The sequence below is a fragment of the Cupressus sempervirens genome, chromosome 11, assembly GCF_028749045.1.
Source record: "Cupressus sempervirens isolate cs-2001-9-10 chromosome 11, ASM2874904v1, whole genome shotgun sequence".
Lineage (NCBI taxonomy): Eukaryota > Viridiplantae > Streptophyta > Pinopsida > Cupressales > Cupressaceae > Cupressus > Cupressus sempervirens.
This window is the reverse complement of record NC_143128.1, coordinates 433,617,158-433,635,764: the sequence shown is the minus strand read 5'-3', so window position 1 is coordinate 433,635,764 and position 18,607 is coordinate 433,617,158. Positions and strand designations below refer to the sequence as shown.

General features: G+C 34.5%; 1 protein-coding gene across 2 annotated transcripts in view; it reads right to left on the bottom strand.

The window, feature by feature from the left end:
- Positions 1 to 2,279: 2,279 nt before the first annotated feature.
- The window catches only part of LOC149530279 (elongation factor P (EF-P) family protein), a 130,207-nt gene continuing 113,879 nt past the window's right edge, over positions 2,280 to 18,607 (bottom strand). For both annotated transcript variants that reach the window (XM_089810304.1, XM_089810305.1), the window contains exons 4-7: positions 4,665 to 4,742; positions 3,164 to 3,265; positions 2,656 to 2,737; positions 2,280 to 2,552 (exon numbers count right to left, since the gene is read on the bottom strand). In XM_089810304.1, the coding sequence (XP_089666430.1) occupies positions 2,434 to 2,552; positions 2,656 to 2,737; positions 3,164 to 3,265; positions 4,665 to 4,742 (381 nt within the window). In that variant the 3' untranslated portion in view covers positions 2,280 to 2,433. The remainder of the gene's footprint in view (positions 2,553 to 2,655; positions 2,738 to 3,163; positions 3,266 to 4,664; positions 4,743 to 18,607) is intronic.

Sequence of the window (18,607 nt, the reverse complement as noted above, 5' to 3'; positions counted from 1 at the left end):
GATAATGTTACTGTTGGAGATCTGATTTTGTCGAGGATTAGTACCACGTGTTAATGCTACTAAATCTATTAATGCCTTTACTTCTACATAGCCTTACAGATTTATGTGATTATTTACTACAATTCTAAGTCTATAGTGTATCTATCAAATCTCTGATCATTTTTACATTTACAACCAATTAGGGTTGGTTGTTGATGACGAACATGTCACAACAATGCAGACAAGGCTGAATAATGTGTAGATGGTTTGAGAGGTTTATGGTATTCATAGCATGTGTATATACTAGGATTTCACTCTACGCCAATACCACCTCTTTATTTGTGTGCAAAATAGTCCCACATAATATCAATAATGCATAAGAAGTGTTCTAAATACTAAAAATTGCTCGTCCCTAAAACAAAATAGGAAAAGAAGTCAACAAGTCCCTATATTATAGTATTAGTTCTCTTGTCTTCTCTAATAATAGAATCATTGAATGGCTATCACTACAAATGTTTTAGCAAGGTTGCATGGGTACTTGTACCCACACCCTTGGTACTCGTACCCACATACCCAAGTACTGGGTACACGTATCCCAAGTACCGAGTACTTAGTGGAGAGCATCATAGCTAAGGACCTTGATTTAGATTTTTGATTTTTTTTCCGATTTTTTGTGTGTATCAGCTCGTTGTTTATAAAGCTTAATTCAGTACCTAATCAGTTCGAAACTTTGATAGAATATTGATTGATAGTAAACTTTATCACTGTTCAAGCATAAGTTTATCATTTCCAATATGTCATCGTCATATGATTTATGATCTTGTTCATGTTTAAAGTTTTCCTTCCCTGTTATTTGTTTATCAAGCTTAATTCAATACCTAATCAGTTTGAAACTTTGATACAATATTGATCAACAATAAACTTTATCACTATTAAAGCCAAAAATTTATCATTTGCAATATGTCAGTGTCATATGATTTATGATCTTGTTCATGTTTACAATCTGCCTTCTATGTTATGCATCTAAACATTTATCATAAATTATTATTACAAACATATAACAAATCTGAAACTGAAAACAATACACTACATTGGCAAACTTTATCACTGTTCTTGATTTGTAAAGTCATTGTCATGACAAATAAATTCAGGTTTTCTATAAATATAAAAGTATAACTAAAAATAAAAGTTTGACATACCCAAGTACCCCCCGTCTCCTATTATAAAAAATAGTTGTACCCGTACCCATACCAGTACCCTAAGTACCCCAAGTACCCCCGTCCCCGTGCAACCTTGTGTTTTAGTAAGTACCAGTAACTAAGTTACATTTACTTGTAAATTGTTGACCAAAGAATGCAAAGGAGTTTGAAACTTTGATGCGATAGGTCACAGGAGAAATAATGCATAAGGATAAAATAAAACAAAGGACAGAATGTGTAAAGACTAGGGCACATGCAAACATAAAGGAATCAAAAACTAAGGCTTGGGAAGCACAAAAAGTAAAACAGTTGTGTAGGTCATCAGGATTTAAGAAAGGTTTGCACAAAAGGCCAAGATTGCTGAAGGAAGCCAAATGTCTATTCGAAGACCCAAAGAGAAAATTGCCTGATAAGCAACTCCCAAATAGCTGCACAAGGTGGCATGAAATAACAAGCCAAAGTGATGACATGAGTATGAACACAGCCAAGAGATCAAAGAACTATTGGCCAAACATTCAGATAAGTATTCAAAGTCCCATGTCTTGAGGAATGAAGGCCTATAAGAAGGTAAGATGTCCATGTATTTAACATCATCAGGAAGAGCTTGTGAAAGCATGCCAAGATTATGTCAGATTGATTAGAGTGAGAATAGGCTCTTGTAGAACAGCAGATATGTTGCTAAGTTAATTGAGGAAAGTTTACACCTCTTCCAGGTGAGTGCAATATGGAGAAGTAATTTGTGCATGCATGCGTGCTTCTTGGTATAGTTAGAATACTATTGTCCATGTGTTATTATGGTCACTACTACATGTCCCAGTATCTTTACATCATTGACTGCCAACAGATATGATAGGAATTCCCGAGGAGTCGCTGCTGGTAAGGTGAGCTCCTAGGTTTTCTTGGTCTAGGTCTAGGTGATAGGCCAGTGGACTCTTCTTGAGACATCATGGTTTGCACAGCACCTAGATGTGACAAGAAACAACACCGACATATAACCATATGGTAGGACCGCATGCCATGTCATGAACATTTTTCTTACATCATTGTGGAAGCATTTCCTTCAATTTATCCAAAATCAATCCACAAATATAGAAAAAAAGATGCACAAAAAACATAAATATATAAACTAAGATTATTAAAGTTGCAGCCAAGAGATACATTATCAAACTCAAACATATAAGTTGATAATATAGCTGGAATGTTGTTTCACTGAAAAATTGGAACCTACAAAAAAATAATTATTAGGAAATAGCACCTAAGCACGACTTGTGTAGGTCCCTGTCCTTGTGTCCACAAGAATCTCATCACCAAGATTGACAAACAGAGGAACACTCACAACAGCACCTGTCTCCAAAGTAACTAGTTTTGATCCACCTGCCAACAAGCAAATTCAGTCGACAATGTGATTATAGCCATCTGTCAACCAAGACGAAACTATGAAATAAACAGTTAGAGATAGATAATTTATATTAAAGACCTTGAACTGTGTCTCCTTTCACCCCAGATTCTGCTTCGGTAACTTTGTACTTGACAGTAATTGGGAAATCAACATCAATTATCTGCAAGAGATTTTCATTCAGTCTCTACTGCTGCTATTTATTGAACTATACTAGCATGCCCATTCCATGAAAGAGGATGTATTAATACCCTGTTCATTTCATCTGACATCTCAATTTGACTCTGAGAACTTCCCACCTTCCAACTTCTAACTGCATACTAGTGTAATATATTTTAATATTTATAATTTTAACATAGAAAGTGCATTACTCATCAAAAAAAAATCAAAACAAGATTCGCTAGTCTATTATTACTTTTTCCATAATTATCTTCTTGCAAACATTGTAATTCAATTATACAGTTCTAAGAACAATCTTGAAAGGGGTTTATTATTCATCATAAGACCAATTCCCTACTCAGGTCCCATACCCTCTATGCATTAATGCTAACTTTGATAAGAAATCATGTTCAAAGGAAATGTGTTGTACCCGCCCATTCCAAGATAGGACGCCACATTCCATGCCCTCCTTCAACCACTTCTTCTTGTCACCAATTTCTCTCTCGCTTAGTCGGGATTCATCATATGTCGACTGTAAAGGCAATGCAAAAAGAATACAACTGAGAACTGAATTAAAAATGAAATGTTAATTAATGTGCTACAATGATCAGAAGATTGAAACAATAACGAGAACAGGGATCCCCCCATGGAAAACATGGTGAAATCTCTGTTACGCACTTCACATTATATGTTACACTTAAATATATGTGCAAAGAGATGATTGAGATTTGAGCTTATGAATAAAATTTCTTTCTCCATTGCACTAATAAAATGGTTGCTACAACAAATTGAGATTCAACTGCTCGTTTATTAGGAAACTACAGAAAATTCAAACAACCAATGCTCAATTTCTCAAAAAATTGTACAATTAAAAGATAATGGAAAACAAAAGCTCAGCAAGGCTTATTTATGGGCTATAATAAGTGCACCAATAAATTTCCAAAATGGGGAAAGTAATTTTTTGCTACATGACTTCACCAATTGGAATTTCCTGGTTGCCTTCTCCAAGAAGAAAGGCTGAGATAAGTAGTTTGTAAGGAAATTTAATCTCTCACTGTGTCATTTACCTAACAAAAGTATAACAATCTAACTTTTAGGATGCCCAATCTGTCAGGCACAATAAAACAATAGGTAAACAAGAAACAAATAACTCCAGAGTAGCCTAAAAATTGTTTGAGAAGACCACATGTCCTCATTTTGTCATTTCCTTCCAATCAGAATTCTTCGACGCTATACACTAACAGCCGTCTTCCATTTTGATTGTTTCGTTACTCAGTTTCAATATTAATATAAGCTCTTTTATTTTGTAGTTCAAAAAAGACCACAAAAAGTCAAGAAAAAAAGTAGAAGATTTGCCTTTGCTGTGTGGTAACACCTAAAGGATTACTGTAGCATATGTAACCTAATTCTGAGATATGATAAACCATGTGATAAGGAAGTTTTTACATTGCATCATCTATGCACAAATGAATTGACCACAGAGAACAACCTGACGAGAAAAAACTGTAACTTTCTCTAAATAGTAAAGAGATCAGAGATCTGTGAGACAGCTTTAGTCTTGCTGGTCCTTCATCTAACAAAAGTATGCCTTAATTTAAGTTTGAAAAACCTGAACTGACAGGTAAAGCAAAACAATCTAACTAGAGGCTTCTAAAATGTGCAACTACCATGAAGCAAGGAATAAAAGAAGAATCTGAAAATGAAGATTTGGCCTTTCATGTTTGGTATCACAAAGAATATCAAAAGAATGTGCAACCCAAAGATCCATGAGTTAGTAAACATGCAACAAAGGAAATGGGATTTTTCACATTAACATTTCTATGCGCATGACCAGAATTAGCAATAGACAATTTATAATGCACTGATAAAGCAGATGTGTCCTGGAGTTTATATGGAGTCTAATAAGTGCCCCTATACAACTGAAATCCCACCATATCCATGAACACAAACTGTTCGCCATCTTTATATGTATATTGTTTTGTTTCCTTCACAATATTTGCCTCATCCACCTGCAAATATAGACATTGTTGCAAACAATAAGACAAACAATAGAAACAAATTCCCAACATCGAAGAAAAGGAAAACAGAAAGCAACTCCTTAATCATCAAATTGAAAATAACATCAGAAATTATCAGTTGGATTTGTTTGCATTACATCAGTTAGAGCATATAATAATAATAACAATAACCAAATGTGCAAGTCTATAAAAATGGGCAGTAGGTCAAATTTTCCATTAGTAACAGAACACCTTTGATCAGCAAAACCAGTTATAATATTTTCCTTGTATTGTAGTAATAGACACAAAAACTCTATGAATAAATTATAAAACTACTCAGGTCACATGTGATCCTATTTTGGAATATACTCATGGCTTGAAGTTGATGAAAACAGCTGCATCAGAAAAGACAGATTTTTATAAAAGATTCGTATTAGTTTGAATTTTGTTGTTCCCTTGACCTTAAATGAAGAGGGTGCTCTCCGGCTTTGGTGAATTTCAAAAATTAGATTCAAAATATTTCAACAAGAGTAGCTTGTGTACCTGGTTCACTCTTCCATAACAAATTTCAATAGTACAGAAGATCCGCAATGAAATCTCAAAGCTGTCTCTTTATAAACTTTGTGTGGTAAACCTATGGTTTCAAAATGACAAAAGAATCTACACTTGTTAAGATTGAAAGAAAATGGAAACATTTAAGATCCCATGTAAGTTAAAAAGAAAATCAATATAGAAAAATCACTGGCCAAGACAACTAAATGTGTATACTAAAGATTCCAATCAAGAGAAAGATACAGGGAAAAGGAATGCAAACTTCCACTTTATTATAAGCATCTAAAGGATTCCAATCGAGAGAAAGAACAAGGCAAAAATAAGCTATTGAAGCATAGGCATCTCGCGGTTTCATTTGCAAGGATGGGGACAAGAACAAGATTATGTGGATCATTTTCTTTTCCAGAACTTTTTACATCCTCTCTTTCCCACTTAAATGTTAAACAATGTTCCCAGTTGGCATTAGAAGAGAATCAAAGATGTTAAGATCATCTCCCGGACAGACCTAACTGCCACTATCTGTCTTAGAACATGTCTAAGAGGTTAGAAAACACATATTGCCCTAACCCAATAGAAAGAAATTGAACTTTGAGTACCATGCACTAAGAGGCTGTTTGAGACTAAACTAAGATTTTTTCAACCAATATAAACCAAGGATTTTTTACCTTCTTCCATATCACACTCTACTTATATCTTATGGATCTCTTCACCCAAATCACCATGAAGGAAAATTAGCGTCACTCCATTTGTTCATCTCAAGATCAAATATTGTTGTAATAGATAATAAGAACCAAATGAATGTCAGTTTAACAACTCGAGGAAAAATAATAAATCTCATCATAATCAATTCCCTCAACCTAAGCATATCCCTTTCCAACTAGTCTAGCCTTGTGCTTTTCAACATTACCAATAGAACAAACCTCCTTCCGAACATCCGTCTAGAACCAATGGGTTTCTGGCCATCAAGCAAGGGTATTAAGCATTGTTCCATAACTCAACACAACTCATGTGAGTTTAGGTGGGTTGTGGACTGTGTAGTCTCTACAAAATTCATGACTCATCAGCATGACCCGCATGACTTGTCGAGCTAGCGTGTCATGCCATGACCCACATGCGACATTGCATCCTCCTAGCTAAAACAAAAAAAACATTTCCCAATTTTTTTGCATATCTTTTGATTATTGACCTAAAAGGTGTTTTATTTTCTTGTTCTGAGAAGAAGAGAGGAAAAGTGAGTGAGAGAGAGAGAGAGAGAGAGAGAGAGAGAGAGAGAGAGAGAGAGAGAGAGAGAGAGAGAGAAGAGGCCATAGGTTTGCAACCGGCAAAGAAGCAAAACGTCGAGGAGTCCAAAAATCACATTGGGGAAGCCATAGGTTTGCATCAAAGTAACGAGAATCGAAATCTTCAAGGCCGAATCGAATTGTGAATCGGCCACAAATCGGAATCGAATCGGCAAATTTTAAAAAACTCTTGAAATTTAGTAACTTATTTCATAAACCCTTTATCGTTGATTCGATTCACCGATTCACAAAAAATCGTTTGGCTTGAATCGAATCGCCAAATTGCGTGAATCGCCGTGATTCTTGGAACTATGGTTTGCATTGAGCTAAGTTATCATTTCAAGTTCGATTCGAAGTTTGAGTTCAAAGAACCGATTCATCGGTACGAAAACATTTTGCAAAGGGGTTTGGGTTCGTTTAGGTTCCTTTGTGCAAAAACATGTAAAGATTATGAAAAACTATATATATATATTTATTTATTTATTTATGAAGCCAAGAAGCATGAGTTAAAATTAGAAAGACACATAATATCATAAATCATACGATTTAAACAACAAAAGCACCATAAACTTCAAAACTTTTAATCATAGCATCATGAGTCATGATCATACCATTATATACTTCAAGTTCAACATCAAAGATTCAAAGCATTAAAATTAAATCATAACAGCAAGTTCAAGTATCATTGTTTCTAGTTCAACTGATGGACTGAAGATTTATTTATCAAGAAAAAATAACCTTCTTGCACACCACAAATAAGAATTAAAAGCCAACATAAGCCTTTCATTTCCAACTTTTCGGGTTAAGATGTAACATACGGATTTTCCTAAACAAGTTTTAATCTTGAATCAAACTGATTTCCTATTTCATTTCACATGACTATGATTTCCATCAACTGTTTAAACTGAAATAAAAACTCTTTTCAATATACATTACATATTCTACCAAGTTTCCAAGAATACAAAATGAGATATTAGTATTGTTAACATTTAACTTCATATTCAGCTGAAAGTAAATAACAGATGTTCTTGTAATGAAATATCTAAAAATACAAAATGAGATATTATGTATTGCAATCATTTAACTACTAAATATTCAACTGAATTTAAATAACAAATGTTCTTGAAATGAAATATCTATCAAATTACAAATTGAGATAATTGCAAACATTTAACTTCTTCTAATTAAAGTAATAGCTATTTGTAAAGTAAATGACTTTCACCTTGAAATGAAATAACTAAACATTCGGAAGTTTAAAGAACATTCAGTATAATTTGTGAAACTTCTTTTACTTGTTGTCCAAGCCCCGACATTGGTGAGAGGAGAAGCATTGACATAGGCTTAACCTCCCAACCGCGGACCATTACTTATCCCCACATATTCTAATTTAATAGAACGGCCCTCCCTACCCTGAGGTCAGGCTTGGGATGTTCATAAGTCCAACCACTAGAGTAATCAAGTGGGTTGAAGTCCCAACAGTTATTCGCCAAAATAATTGAAGCGTCTGGACAATCAACAAAGATCACTTGCTCGGCATATCTGCCTAATTCGACCCTGGCCAAGGATTTCAAAATTGGGTCTACAAACCCAATCTCCACCAACTCGGCTTGACAACATTCTTCATGAGTGGAACATGCATGAGCTAATGCATTATTTATCATGTTATTTATTTATTCTGATGTCATTCTTGTTTTGCAGATTCTGTACACCTCCTCACCTTATTCAGGCCTCCAAGCTGATGATTCCCAAGTGCTATCATACTATAATTGCAGCAGAACAATTCACCTTCTTCACCATATTCTAGCATCATCGCCTGGTGAATTCATTGTTGTTCTGATTTTGAGATATTCTATTCACCATTATGAAATATGATTGGAAGTATTTGGATTTAAACATATTTGTCAGACTACACGGCAAGGTTTCCATTATATGAAGCTGAATACAAATGTGTATATCTATTTCTACCTATCATCCTTTGCATTCGAATGGAACTATCAGATATCATGACATGGAATCGGTATTACAATCTCCTTACTGTTGTTACAATATGAAAAGGAAAACTGAGAACCAGCGGGACTTAGAGCATATAAATAAACTTGGTTTGTTGTGCATTGAACTTGACAAATAAAGAAAGTATAACAAGATGCAACAAGTGCCTTACGTGACTCCTCTAAATGATTTTGAAAGGCTTGCGCTTGGTTGAAACCTTGATTTCTGATCTGTGATCCATGGCAAGTGTGATAAGAAAAGTTCAGGCAAAAATGAATTCAATTTTTGAGCTCTGTTACTTTTGGGTTACCGGCGGCAATGGGCTTGAGAGGCTGAAGGAAAATAATTGAATGCATGATACGATTATGGGAGTCAAAGAAATAAACAAGAGCCTGACTCTATGGCTTCCATCCGTTACAAGAAACCATTCAAATCGACTTAAAGGATAAAAAGAAAGGAGGGAAAGAAAGAAAGAAAGAAGATGAAAAGTTTTTAAAGTTATTATTATTATATTTTCTCATCTACGCTTATGTGTACGTAATGATAAGGTGGCATCATTGGATTATTATTTATAATGTATTGGTGTCATCTTATTATTATTTACATATGTTCGTATTTGAGAATGTAAAATAATAGTTAAATAATAATATTTGATAAGTCTTTTAAAGGTAAGAATTTATGTTTATTTTAATTTATTTATTAAAATGTTCTTATAGCTCATGTGGTTCCACCATGAAATATGTTATCAAGTCCTAGTAACCTTGCCAAGATTGTTTTAGGTCAAACCTGTCAATTCTGATGACTGGGTTATTCGACCACCCCCTTCCGATGACCCCGTTTAGCAATGCTCCCCCTCTCTTCAGTCTTCTTCCTATAATCATTCAAAACGACATTCTCACCGAGACATCAATTCAAGATTTAAAAATTGCCAATTTAAAATCATCAAGTGACCGTTAGGGATTTCATCAATGTCAGAGTAACTAACTCTACATGTTCATCATATATACAACGACTATAATTAACTTACTTTCACATGATCATGAATGAATTGATACAATGGCTATAATTAACTAACTCACTTTCATATGATAAATAAATTGACACAACGACTATAATTAACTAACTCAATTTCATACAATCATGAAGAAATAATCAACGGCTATAATTAACTAACTCAATTTCACATGATATTGTTTCGTTAAATCAACAACTATGTTCAACTTAAAATTTAGGGCAAAATTTGGGATGTAACATAAGATGTGAAGAATTTATAAAATTGAGAAAAAGCCTCACTTAAATAATGTTCGCAGGTCCTAGTCAATCAAAGTTCATGCTTGGTTCGACATGTTTGGGCATGGTTTGTCCAGATTCGATCTAATAGTTAGCAAGTTCGTACTGGGTCCTTATTTTTGAACACTGCTCAAACCAGAAAATGAATTGGACCAGGACCAAGTACCAATTCATACCCAAGCATGGTCCAGAGGGGCTAGGGGCGTGCTAGTTAACTAGGGCATTAAGAGAATCAAGGAGTCCATAGCAGTTGTCTGAAGACTCCTCAACTCATCTAAAAGAGACAAGTGATAAATTTTGTAAACTTGGTTATTTTTGTATGTTTATGGCTTTTCCGTTTTTTTGTTAAATATTATAAGTTTTCAAATCTTGAGGAGTTTTCTATTAAAATATAAATTGCATATTTCAATGAAATAAGTAGAATAGAAAACCCTAGTTTTTTTGAAAAAAAATGTAAATATGTATTTACAATTTTTTCTAAAAAACTATAGGGTTTTCTGATTTTTTTAAAATACAATCCACAAATGGTAATTTGTTAGTAAAATTGTCTTACTGCAACACCCTTCATGTTTTGAAAACATTATTTTTTTCCAATACCTCCAAAGGATAAACATTGTAAATATACCGAAGAGTTTCTTGATAGACAAAAAATCAAGCAAAGTGTATGTTATGTAAAGAAATCAATCATGGTGGCATCAATAGATTTAAATACCATATTGTCGGCACACGTGGCAATGATGTTAAGCCATGTTTACTCACAACTCCTAAGGCAAAATGTTTTTGTTATGTCCAATTAGAAACATATTCACAAGAAAAAGGAAACTAAGAAGAGGTAATGGGAAGAATTAAATGATATTGGCACCCATTCATCTGTGGTTGCATCCACATCCACATCAGCATCTGTAAGTTGTGTTGGAAGGGTTTTTTCATGCCTCCCTTTCGTCCTAGTGCTAGTGCTTTTACTTCTACTCCTAGTGGCACTTTTGTCCTTGGTCCTAGGGTCCATAAATTGAAGTTGGACAGATATTTTGTGCCACGCACTACTCCTAGTGCTAGCTCTTGTTTGAGAACATGGGTTGAAACAAGGAGGTCCATGATGTTGCAAGAAAACAAATTGCAAGTTTTGGTACTTTTGCAACATTTCATTTGCTGCAGCCACATGATTTTTTGATTTGATTGCTTTAAGTTTAACATTAACTTTTCAAATTTATACTTTAATTATAATTTACTTGTGATAGGTATCCTTATTGGCAAGGCATGATAGATGTCATAACCATTTGAGGGGTGGGGTTTAAAGCCCCTACTAATGCTGAGATAAGTGGCCCCCTCTTGTTAGAAATGGTTAATGATATGAAAGTTGAGCTAGAAGACCATGGATAGTCCTAGAGCCAAAAGGATTGCACCATCACGACAGATGGTTAGATGGATAGGAGGAACAAAACACCTAAATTTACTTGTTTCTAGCAGAGGAGATTGATAATTCTACATCCCTAAATGCATTGAATAATTTATATTTTGATTTGATTGATCTGTGATAATTGATAATTATATTTTTGTATTTCCAGGATCCACAATATTCTTGAGGTCTATTGATGCTTCCTCGCATGTGAAAAGTGCCACATACTTATGTGAGGCTATTGAGGAAGTCATACATGAGATAGGGGAAGAAACTGCGATGCAAGTGGTGACACATAATGCAATGAGTTATGTTGTTGCAAGTAATCTTTTAACTTTTAAAGTTTTGATGGAGAGGCATCTATGAATTTATTATTAAAAAAAATTATGGAGAGGCATCTATGAATTTATTATTAAAAAAATTTACACATCTAGATTTCTAATTAATTTGAAATTGTTGTAGGTAAACTTTCGATGGACAGGCACACCAAAAAAAAATTGGTCTCTGTGTGCGGCCCATTGCCTTGACCTTGTGTTGGAGGATATTGGTAAGCTTGAAAGGGTGAAATCATGTGTTAAAAGAGCCAAAAATATTTGCAAATATATCTACAATCATGCATTGGCCCTGTTAGTTCCCAAACTCGCAGGTTGGAATCCTACGAGCCTTGCCTGTTCGATGCTGGGATATCCAACAGGTTAGGGCCAACTTGACGGAACTGAACAATACGGTCCGAGTTCCTTGCACTTCCGGCTCTGCAAGACCGAGGCGGGTGTACCTGATCCTGGATGAAACACTTAGATCCAAGAAACTTAAACAAATCAATTAGAATGCGATTGTGGCAAAAGCTTTCAAAACGGCAAGAATTATAGGAAACTTCAAACTTATGTTTTAAATAAAGAATAATTAAAGATTAATGCAACAGATGAATATATTATTTCTTCAAATGGAAAGAAATGAAACAGCTGCCAGCATATAGATTATGAATCAGGAGTAAAAGACCAGTGCTTAAGTAAATGGGCAATCAGAGTCAATATTATAAGTTGAAACGTACAACTTTGTAAAGTTTAATATATTTAAACTATAAACAACTTTTAATAATTCAGATGCGACAGATCAATTATATAAACGCATTTTAAACTAGTCTGAAATGCACTTTAACTCCTGTGGAAACAAATTAGACATAAATACGGAAACAATAAAATATTTCACAATATCTATGTTTATCAAATTTAAAATGCAATAACGACCTAGTCCACTTATCTGAATATTAAAATATTTATAGAAAATAATTTAAAAACATTCATAAAGGACACAACTTAATAATAATTTAGAACTCCGAAATATAAAATAAATAATTATGCCAAAAATAAAATTGCAATAAAGACACTCCTTACAGATGATCTATTTACTGCATTTTGATTCCAAAATCGCATATTAATTTGCTCCGTAATTCAATGCACAAGCTTAGTTCAAAAACTTCATTTCTCCGTCAATAAAAGAATATAATACATCATAGAGCATGGTATAGGTAAAAAAAAATTAAAAATATGAATAATGAATTCTATCTTGTTTGGTTTTACGTCCTATATTTATAAAGGACAAAAGGGTACTCATCCCTTCATAAAACAACACACCCCTCCAAAACCAATGACTAATCACAAATTAGATGATTTGAATGCACGTTTCATACAGGAGCTTCATTCCAATACATATTCGCATAAGTCCCTGGATTTCCCATGCGTGTTCACAGTACACTCGGCCCAGGCATTTCGTGACTCCAAACTAGAAGGGTTTTTTGTCGGTGGTATTTTGGGCGCTGCTACATGGTCCTGTAGTCTCTACATATTCAGACCTGCAAAAAACATAAAATGTTATCAGATACACATCATCAAACAATCACCAACGGGTTGATGAAGGGTTAGCGCTATAATTTCTATGATCAAGAATATTGAAACTGAGTCTTTCATATCTCTTTCAACCTTCACTCGGATTCCTCTTCACTCCCAGGCTATGCTTGCTGCACTTGCTTTACAGGCATAGGTTGTTCAACTGGAAGAGCAGGCTTTGCTAGCAATCTCAAAAGCCACTCTAGCAATTCGATCAACCTCAGAAGTGGAATAGACCTCTGTTGTGGGTATCGAAACCTGCTGCCATCCATTGTAATTCACATATGATGTAGACCCTCTAGCTCGGATTTGTTCATCCTAACACCATTGTATAGAACACGTAAAATACTCAAATTTCATATGCTTTCTTATCCCATTGAAGTGTTGGAGGCTTATGACAGAATGAAGCTGTGTACTGCATTCAAATATCATCGCAATCTTTTATTGTCTTCATTATACATGCCTGTCAGTGCTATGTATGCTGCTCACACATATTATCTTAAAAACTGTTTCAATAACACCATACTTTCTATATTTTCTATTTTGTTGAGTACGACATCTGTGGCCCTCTTCGTCTCAGCATACATACAACCATATGCTGATATGCATAATTTGCACTCTGGGCAATTCTTCGCACATATAAGACGTACTAAGTCTGGTACTATGTTCTGTATATTCTAATGTGCAATCAAAACTGGTTTGTTCATTCTCGTTTATGAGATGTTGTACTTATGGAAAATGTGTCCAAATAATTGGAACTATATGCAACTTGAATGAATGATCCTCCATGAATATCTGAACACAGAGGTATGTGAACGGCATGACTAGGAATATATTAAAGTCACATGAAAAAGCTTTCCTCAAAATGTTATCAAAAGGCTTCTGAATATTCTCCCTCTATTCTTTTAGACAATTAACAAGTTTTATTCTTTCTTCTTCATCTTTCAACAAGGATGCAGCCTTAACAAATTGAATAGGAGTATGTTCTGTAGATGATCTTAAATCCGAGCATAAAACAGCTTGTTTGTCTAACTGGACCACCATTTTCTCAGCATCAACTCTCTGTTGTTCAGTATTGTATTCATAATCTCCTTTCTGTATTAATGGAATGATAGTCAAAACCAATTTCTCAAATGATAACAAATCTGATATGCCTTTTATATATGCAGGACCTTTTAACATGGCAAGAATGAATTATTATTTTGACCAGTATTTTCTCGTGTTTAAATAGACTGTCATCATCATATTTTCAGAGCTGCTAAATGTGGTCTTGAATCAACTTCAGATAAGGTAGATAATCACTGCTTGTTCACTGATTTATAACACCATCTTAATACTTAGCTTCGTATGTTGCTGTAGGCTTTTATGTCACTGCTACTTATTTCTTTATTCTTTAACAGGCACACATATTAATTTAATCTCCAGTCAATACTGCATAATGTATAAATTCAGTATTCTATGCTCACATATTTGCATGCAAACTTCACATCTGCAAAGTATTCGAATAGGAATCTGTAAACAAGCCCTTGTTTGCAGTGAATAATCCTTGTTATGATCTGAAAATAGAATATTGATCTCCAACATGCTTCACGAATGGAAGCTCTAACTCCTGTGAAAATCTAGGCTCCAGATTTCATATTGCTCAGTCTTCAAGATCAAAAATGGAAGCTAGAATTTTGGGCTCCATCAGGCCCTTGGCATTATGAGGCAATACATGGTGCAAAAGGAGTTGGTGATGAAATCAAAGGCAGCTTTGAGACACATGTTTGTTGGCGATGAGTGGACTGCCTCATCCAATGCTACAACCACTGCAGGGCTATATGTGGCAAATTGTATTTTTTTATGAACCAAGCTTTTGGACCCCTTGTGCAAAGATCATGCAAGTAAATATATTTTTGCTTTTTTTTGCAACTTTGTAATTTTTCTTATCTTAATGCAGACCTGTAACTTAACTATTTTTTTTAATATTATATGCAGGTTACTAAGCCCCTGGCAGTTCTCCCAGAATTTGTTAATGGGGAGAAGCCCTTTATGCTACACACGAGGTCATGAATAGGGCCAAGGAGGCCATTAGATCCGTGTGTGCAAGAGTTGAGGATAGGTATGGCAACATTTGGAAGATAATTGACAGGAGATGGTAAAACTAGATTCACAAGCCATCCATGCAACAACTTATTTCCTCAATCTGGCATTTCGAATCCACGATAACTTCAAGGTAGACAAGGAGATTCTTAATGGCCAATGTATAGTGCTACAAAAGATTTCTATTGATGGCACAAATACGGTGCAAAAGATAGATGCATATAATAATGAACTAGGGGTGATTTTCTGCGAGCAAGATGTACAAAGGCACTTGAACAGCATCAACCAGCTACAAATATGTGTTATACTTAAGATTCTTAAGTTTATGGCTTATGTAATTTGTTTTTATAATCTATCCTTAAAGTTGGAAATGAGACTGATTTTTTTAATTTTCCTTATTTTAAATAGATGGTAGCAAATGTTAGGGCCCAAAGCCCTAAACCTTCAAAAAATTGTCATCCGTATTATGAGTCATCCATGCAACACTTATAGATGTGAGCGCAATTGGTTCATATTCGAGCACATCCACTCGAAGAGGCATAAGAGATTGTATGTGGAGAGGTTGAATGATCTCTTCTTTGTTCATTACAACCTCTGTCTTAGTACTACACAAATTTTGGACATTGGCTCCTCTCTGATCACTCTGGCGGAGATCAATCTAGAGTCAAAGTGGCTCATTGAGTCTATCAATCATGTCTTCATTGAGGAGGACCAAGAGTTTGTTGACTAGGAAAAAAAAGGTTGAAACTATGGCTATGGAAAAGGAGGAAGATATAGCACGATCATGCGCCCACGTAGCTGATGTTAATCAGAGTGGCACATCACAGGCAAAGACTATGGCTTGCCAATCATCCAAGACCTACCTCAAATGCCTTCGTAGGAGGCAGACAAACTACTCTGAGCTTGAGGTTGTGCTAGAGTTTGAGCCATAGAATTGTTTTTGTTTACATATATATGTTAGGTACCATTTGATGTCATGGATTTCATGGATTTTATATAAATTTGACAATATTTATAATTTTGCATATCTATGTTTTCTATTTCCTTCAACTATAATTTACCCTTGTACTTATGTGATGGATGTATGTTTATGTATGTGATAAAATTAGCTTCAATTTGATGATGTTATAGTGTCTTTAAGGTTTATTCAATAATGGGTGCATAAAACAAGTTTTATATCATTAAAAATCTCTAAATTTCAAGGTTTATTTTTCATTTAACTATGGTACTAAGTTTCATGAGTGTAAGTTTCTTAAAAGCAACCATCTCATCCATTAACACTCTATAGAGTAAAAGTCATCCATACCAGATACCTTCTTCATAGTTCTAGCCTCATCTATGTTAGTAATCAAATTAAAAATGCATCTTCAATTAGAATAATACCTTTCTAGTTGTTGTTTTTACCAAGTCGGCCTTTTGAAGAGCTGAGATAGAGATCTTATTTAATCTTTGTAATTATCTTAAGTATTTGATCTCTCTTTAATTCCTTCACAAGCTTCTCTTTCAACTTTATTAATCTTTGGAGGTAATTTGACCATATATTTCTTCTTATTCTCCAATAACAAAACTAGAGAGGAAGGCTTAATCATTTTGAAAAAATAACACGTATATTGTACAAAACTCTACCAGCCTCAAGATCCCAAAGCTTGTACGCTCACACTAACATCAGAGTTGATGAAGATGCACTTAACTACCTTTTTCTCTAATTTTAATTGTTTCTCCCTACATAGATGTGCATACACCTCACAACCAAAAACACCAAGATGATGTAATGAGGACTTTTTTTCCCAACTAGGCCTTCACAAGAATCTTATTCAAAAGAGCTGATGTAGTATGCTAAATAATCAAGAACAAACCATAGCAACTGCTTCTACCCAGAAAATTTGTTCCAAGAGAGAGCCATGTGGCCCAATCAAATGTAGGAGTAGGTATAGACAACTACCTTAACAACTATATGCACAAATAATTATGTAGCCTAAGAAATCATAAAAGACAACTAATATGCCTAAGTGGAACTTAGGCATAGAGTAGAAAACAATTTGCTCTAACACCTCCCATTAAGTGCAGCTTAAGGAGAAAAATGTCTCACTAACCACTAAGGCCTCCTTGGCTTGACTAAAAAGTATTTCTCTGAATTTTTTTCTCCAACTAATGATGCAACTACTTCATCTATTTTGAATTTATGAGTACTCCTAATTGTCATCTCTAAGTGATCCCACAAGTCTATTAAAGATTATAACAAAGTCTAACAATGATTCTCATCCTCAATCTTCACTCCAACAAAGTGCAAATAGGTAACAATCATTTTGAAAGAATTCAAGTGCTCAACCATAAAATCACCATCCTCCATCCTAAGGATGTATTTCTTTCTTAGGAAAATTTCGCTTGCCTACTCAACCAGCTTTTTTCTAGAGAGTTGCAACAATGGCTTCTTCATGTAAATTCAACAATAGAAATCTACCAAATGGAGCCTCATGAGACCCTTCGTATTTTTGTCCATATTGTCTCAATCTTCTAGTGACATAGAAGCTAGTGTGGATCCAAATATTGCAACCTATATCTTTATTCAAAAGTATATCCTACATCTTGAGCTTACAGAGATCAGAGTTTGTACCTAAGAATTATCCATTTGTAACCTTGATGTGGTTGTCATTTTTCCTCCAACAAGATCTCCTATGTAAACTCCCACTCAATTCAAGTTTTGTACAAAAACTCCTATCCTTAACACCTAGAATGTGATTTGGGAAAAGCCTGGCTGAAGCCATGAAAGAGCTTTCCTAGTGCTTTGTTTCTGTTGTTGTCTGTTAGTTTTGTTTAAGTGTCTGTCTGGTCTATCATGCTGGTTGCTGGTCCGTCCTGCTGGTATTTTGTTTCTTCCAGCAGTGTTTAGGTCTTTTCTGCCCTCTATGAAATTTGGTCTTTAAATGTTTTTTCTGTTCTATAGTTAGGTGTAATTATGACTGAGGTTTCAGGTCCATATAAAACTTGCGATGCTATCTTATGGTAGATATTATGGTTATAATTTATTATCTTATGATCTTGTTGTAAGGGGTTTTGGGTCCCCTCAAAACTTGGTTTTACCTTAATCCAAAAACACCTAGAATGTGAGGTAATCATGTTTTGCTACCAAATAAAAGGAAGCAAGAGTATAGAAATACATCCTAATCTAGTATTGGAGGAAACGAATGTGCAAATAAACTAAATATTGGTAGTTACTAGAAAAAAATACACGAGAAGAAAAATGCCTATAAAACTCATTGTCCAACCTCCATCTCAAGCATCTAACAAATGGGAGAAGCAATACATGAAACCATCAAATGGTACCTTAGAATCTAGTTCCCAAAATCCTATTTTACTAATAAAAAATATCCGGCTTCCAATTGTTAGAAATTAGTGTTCAGA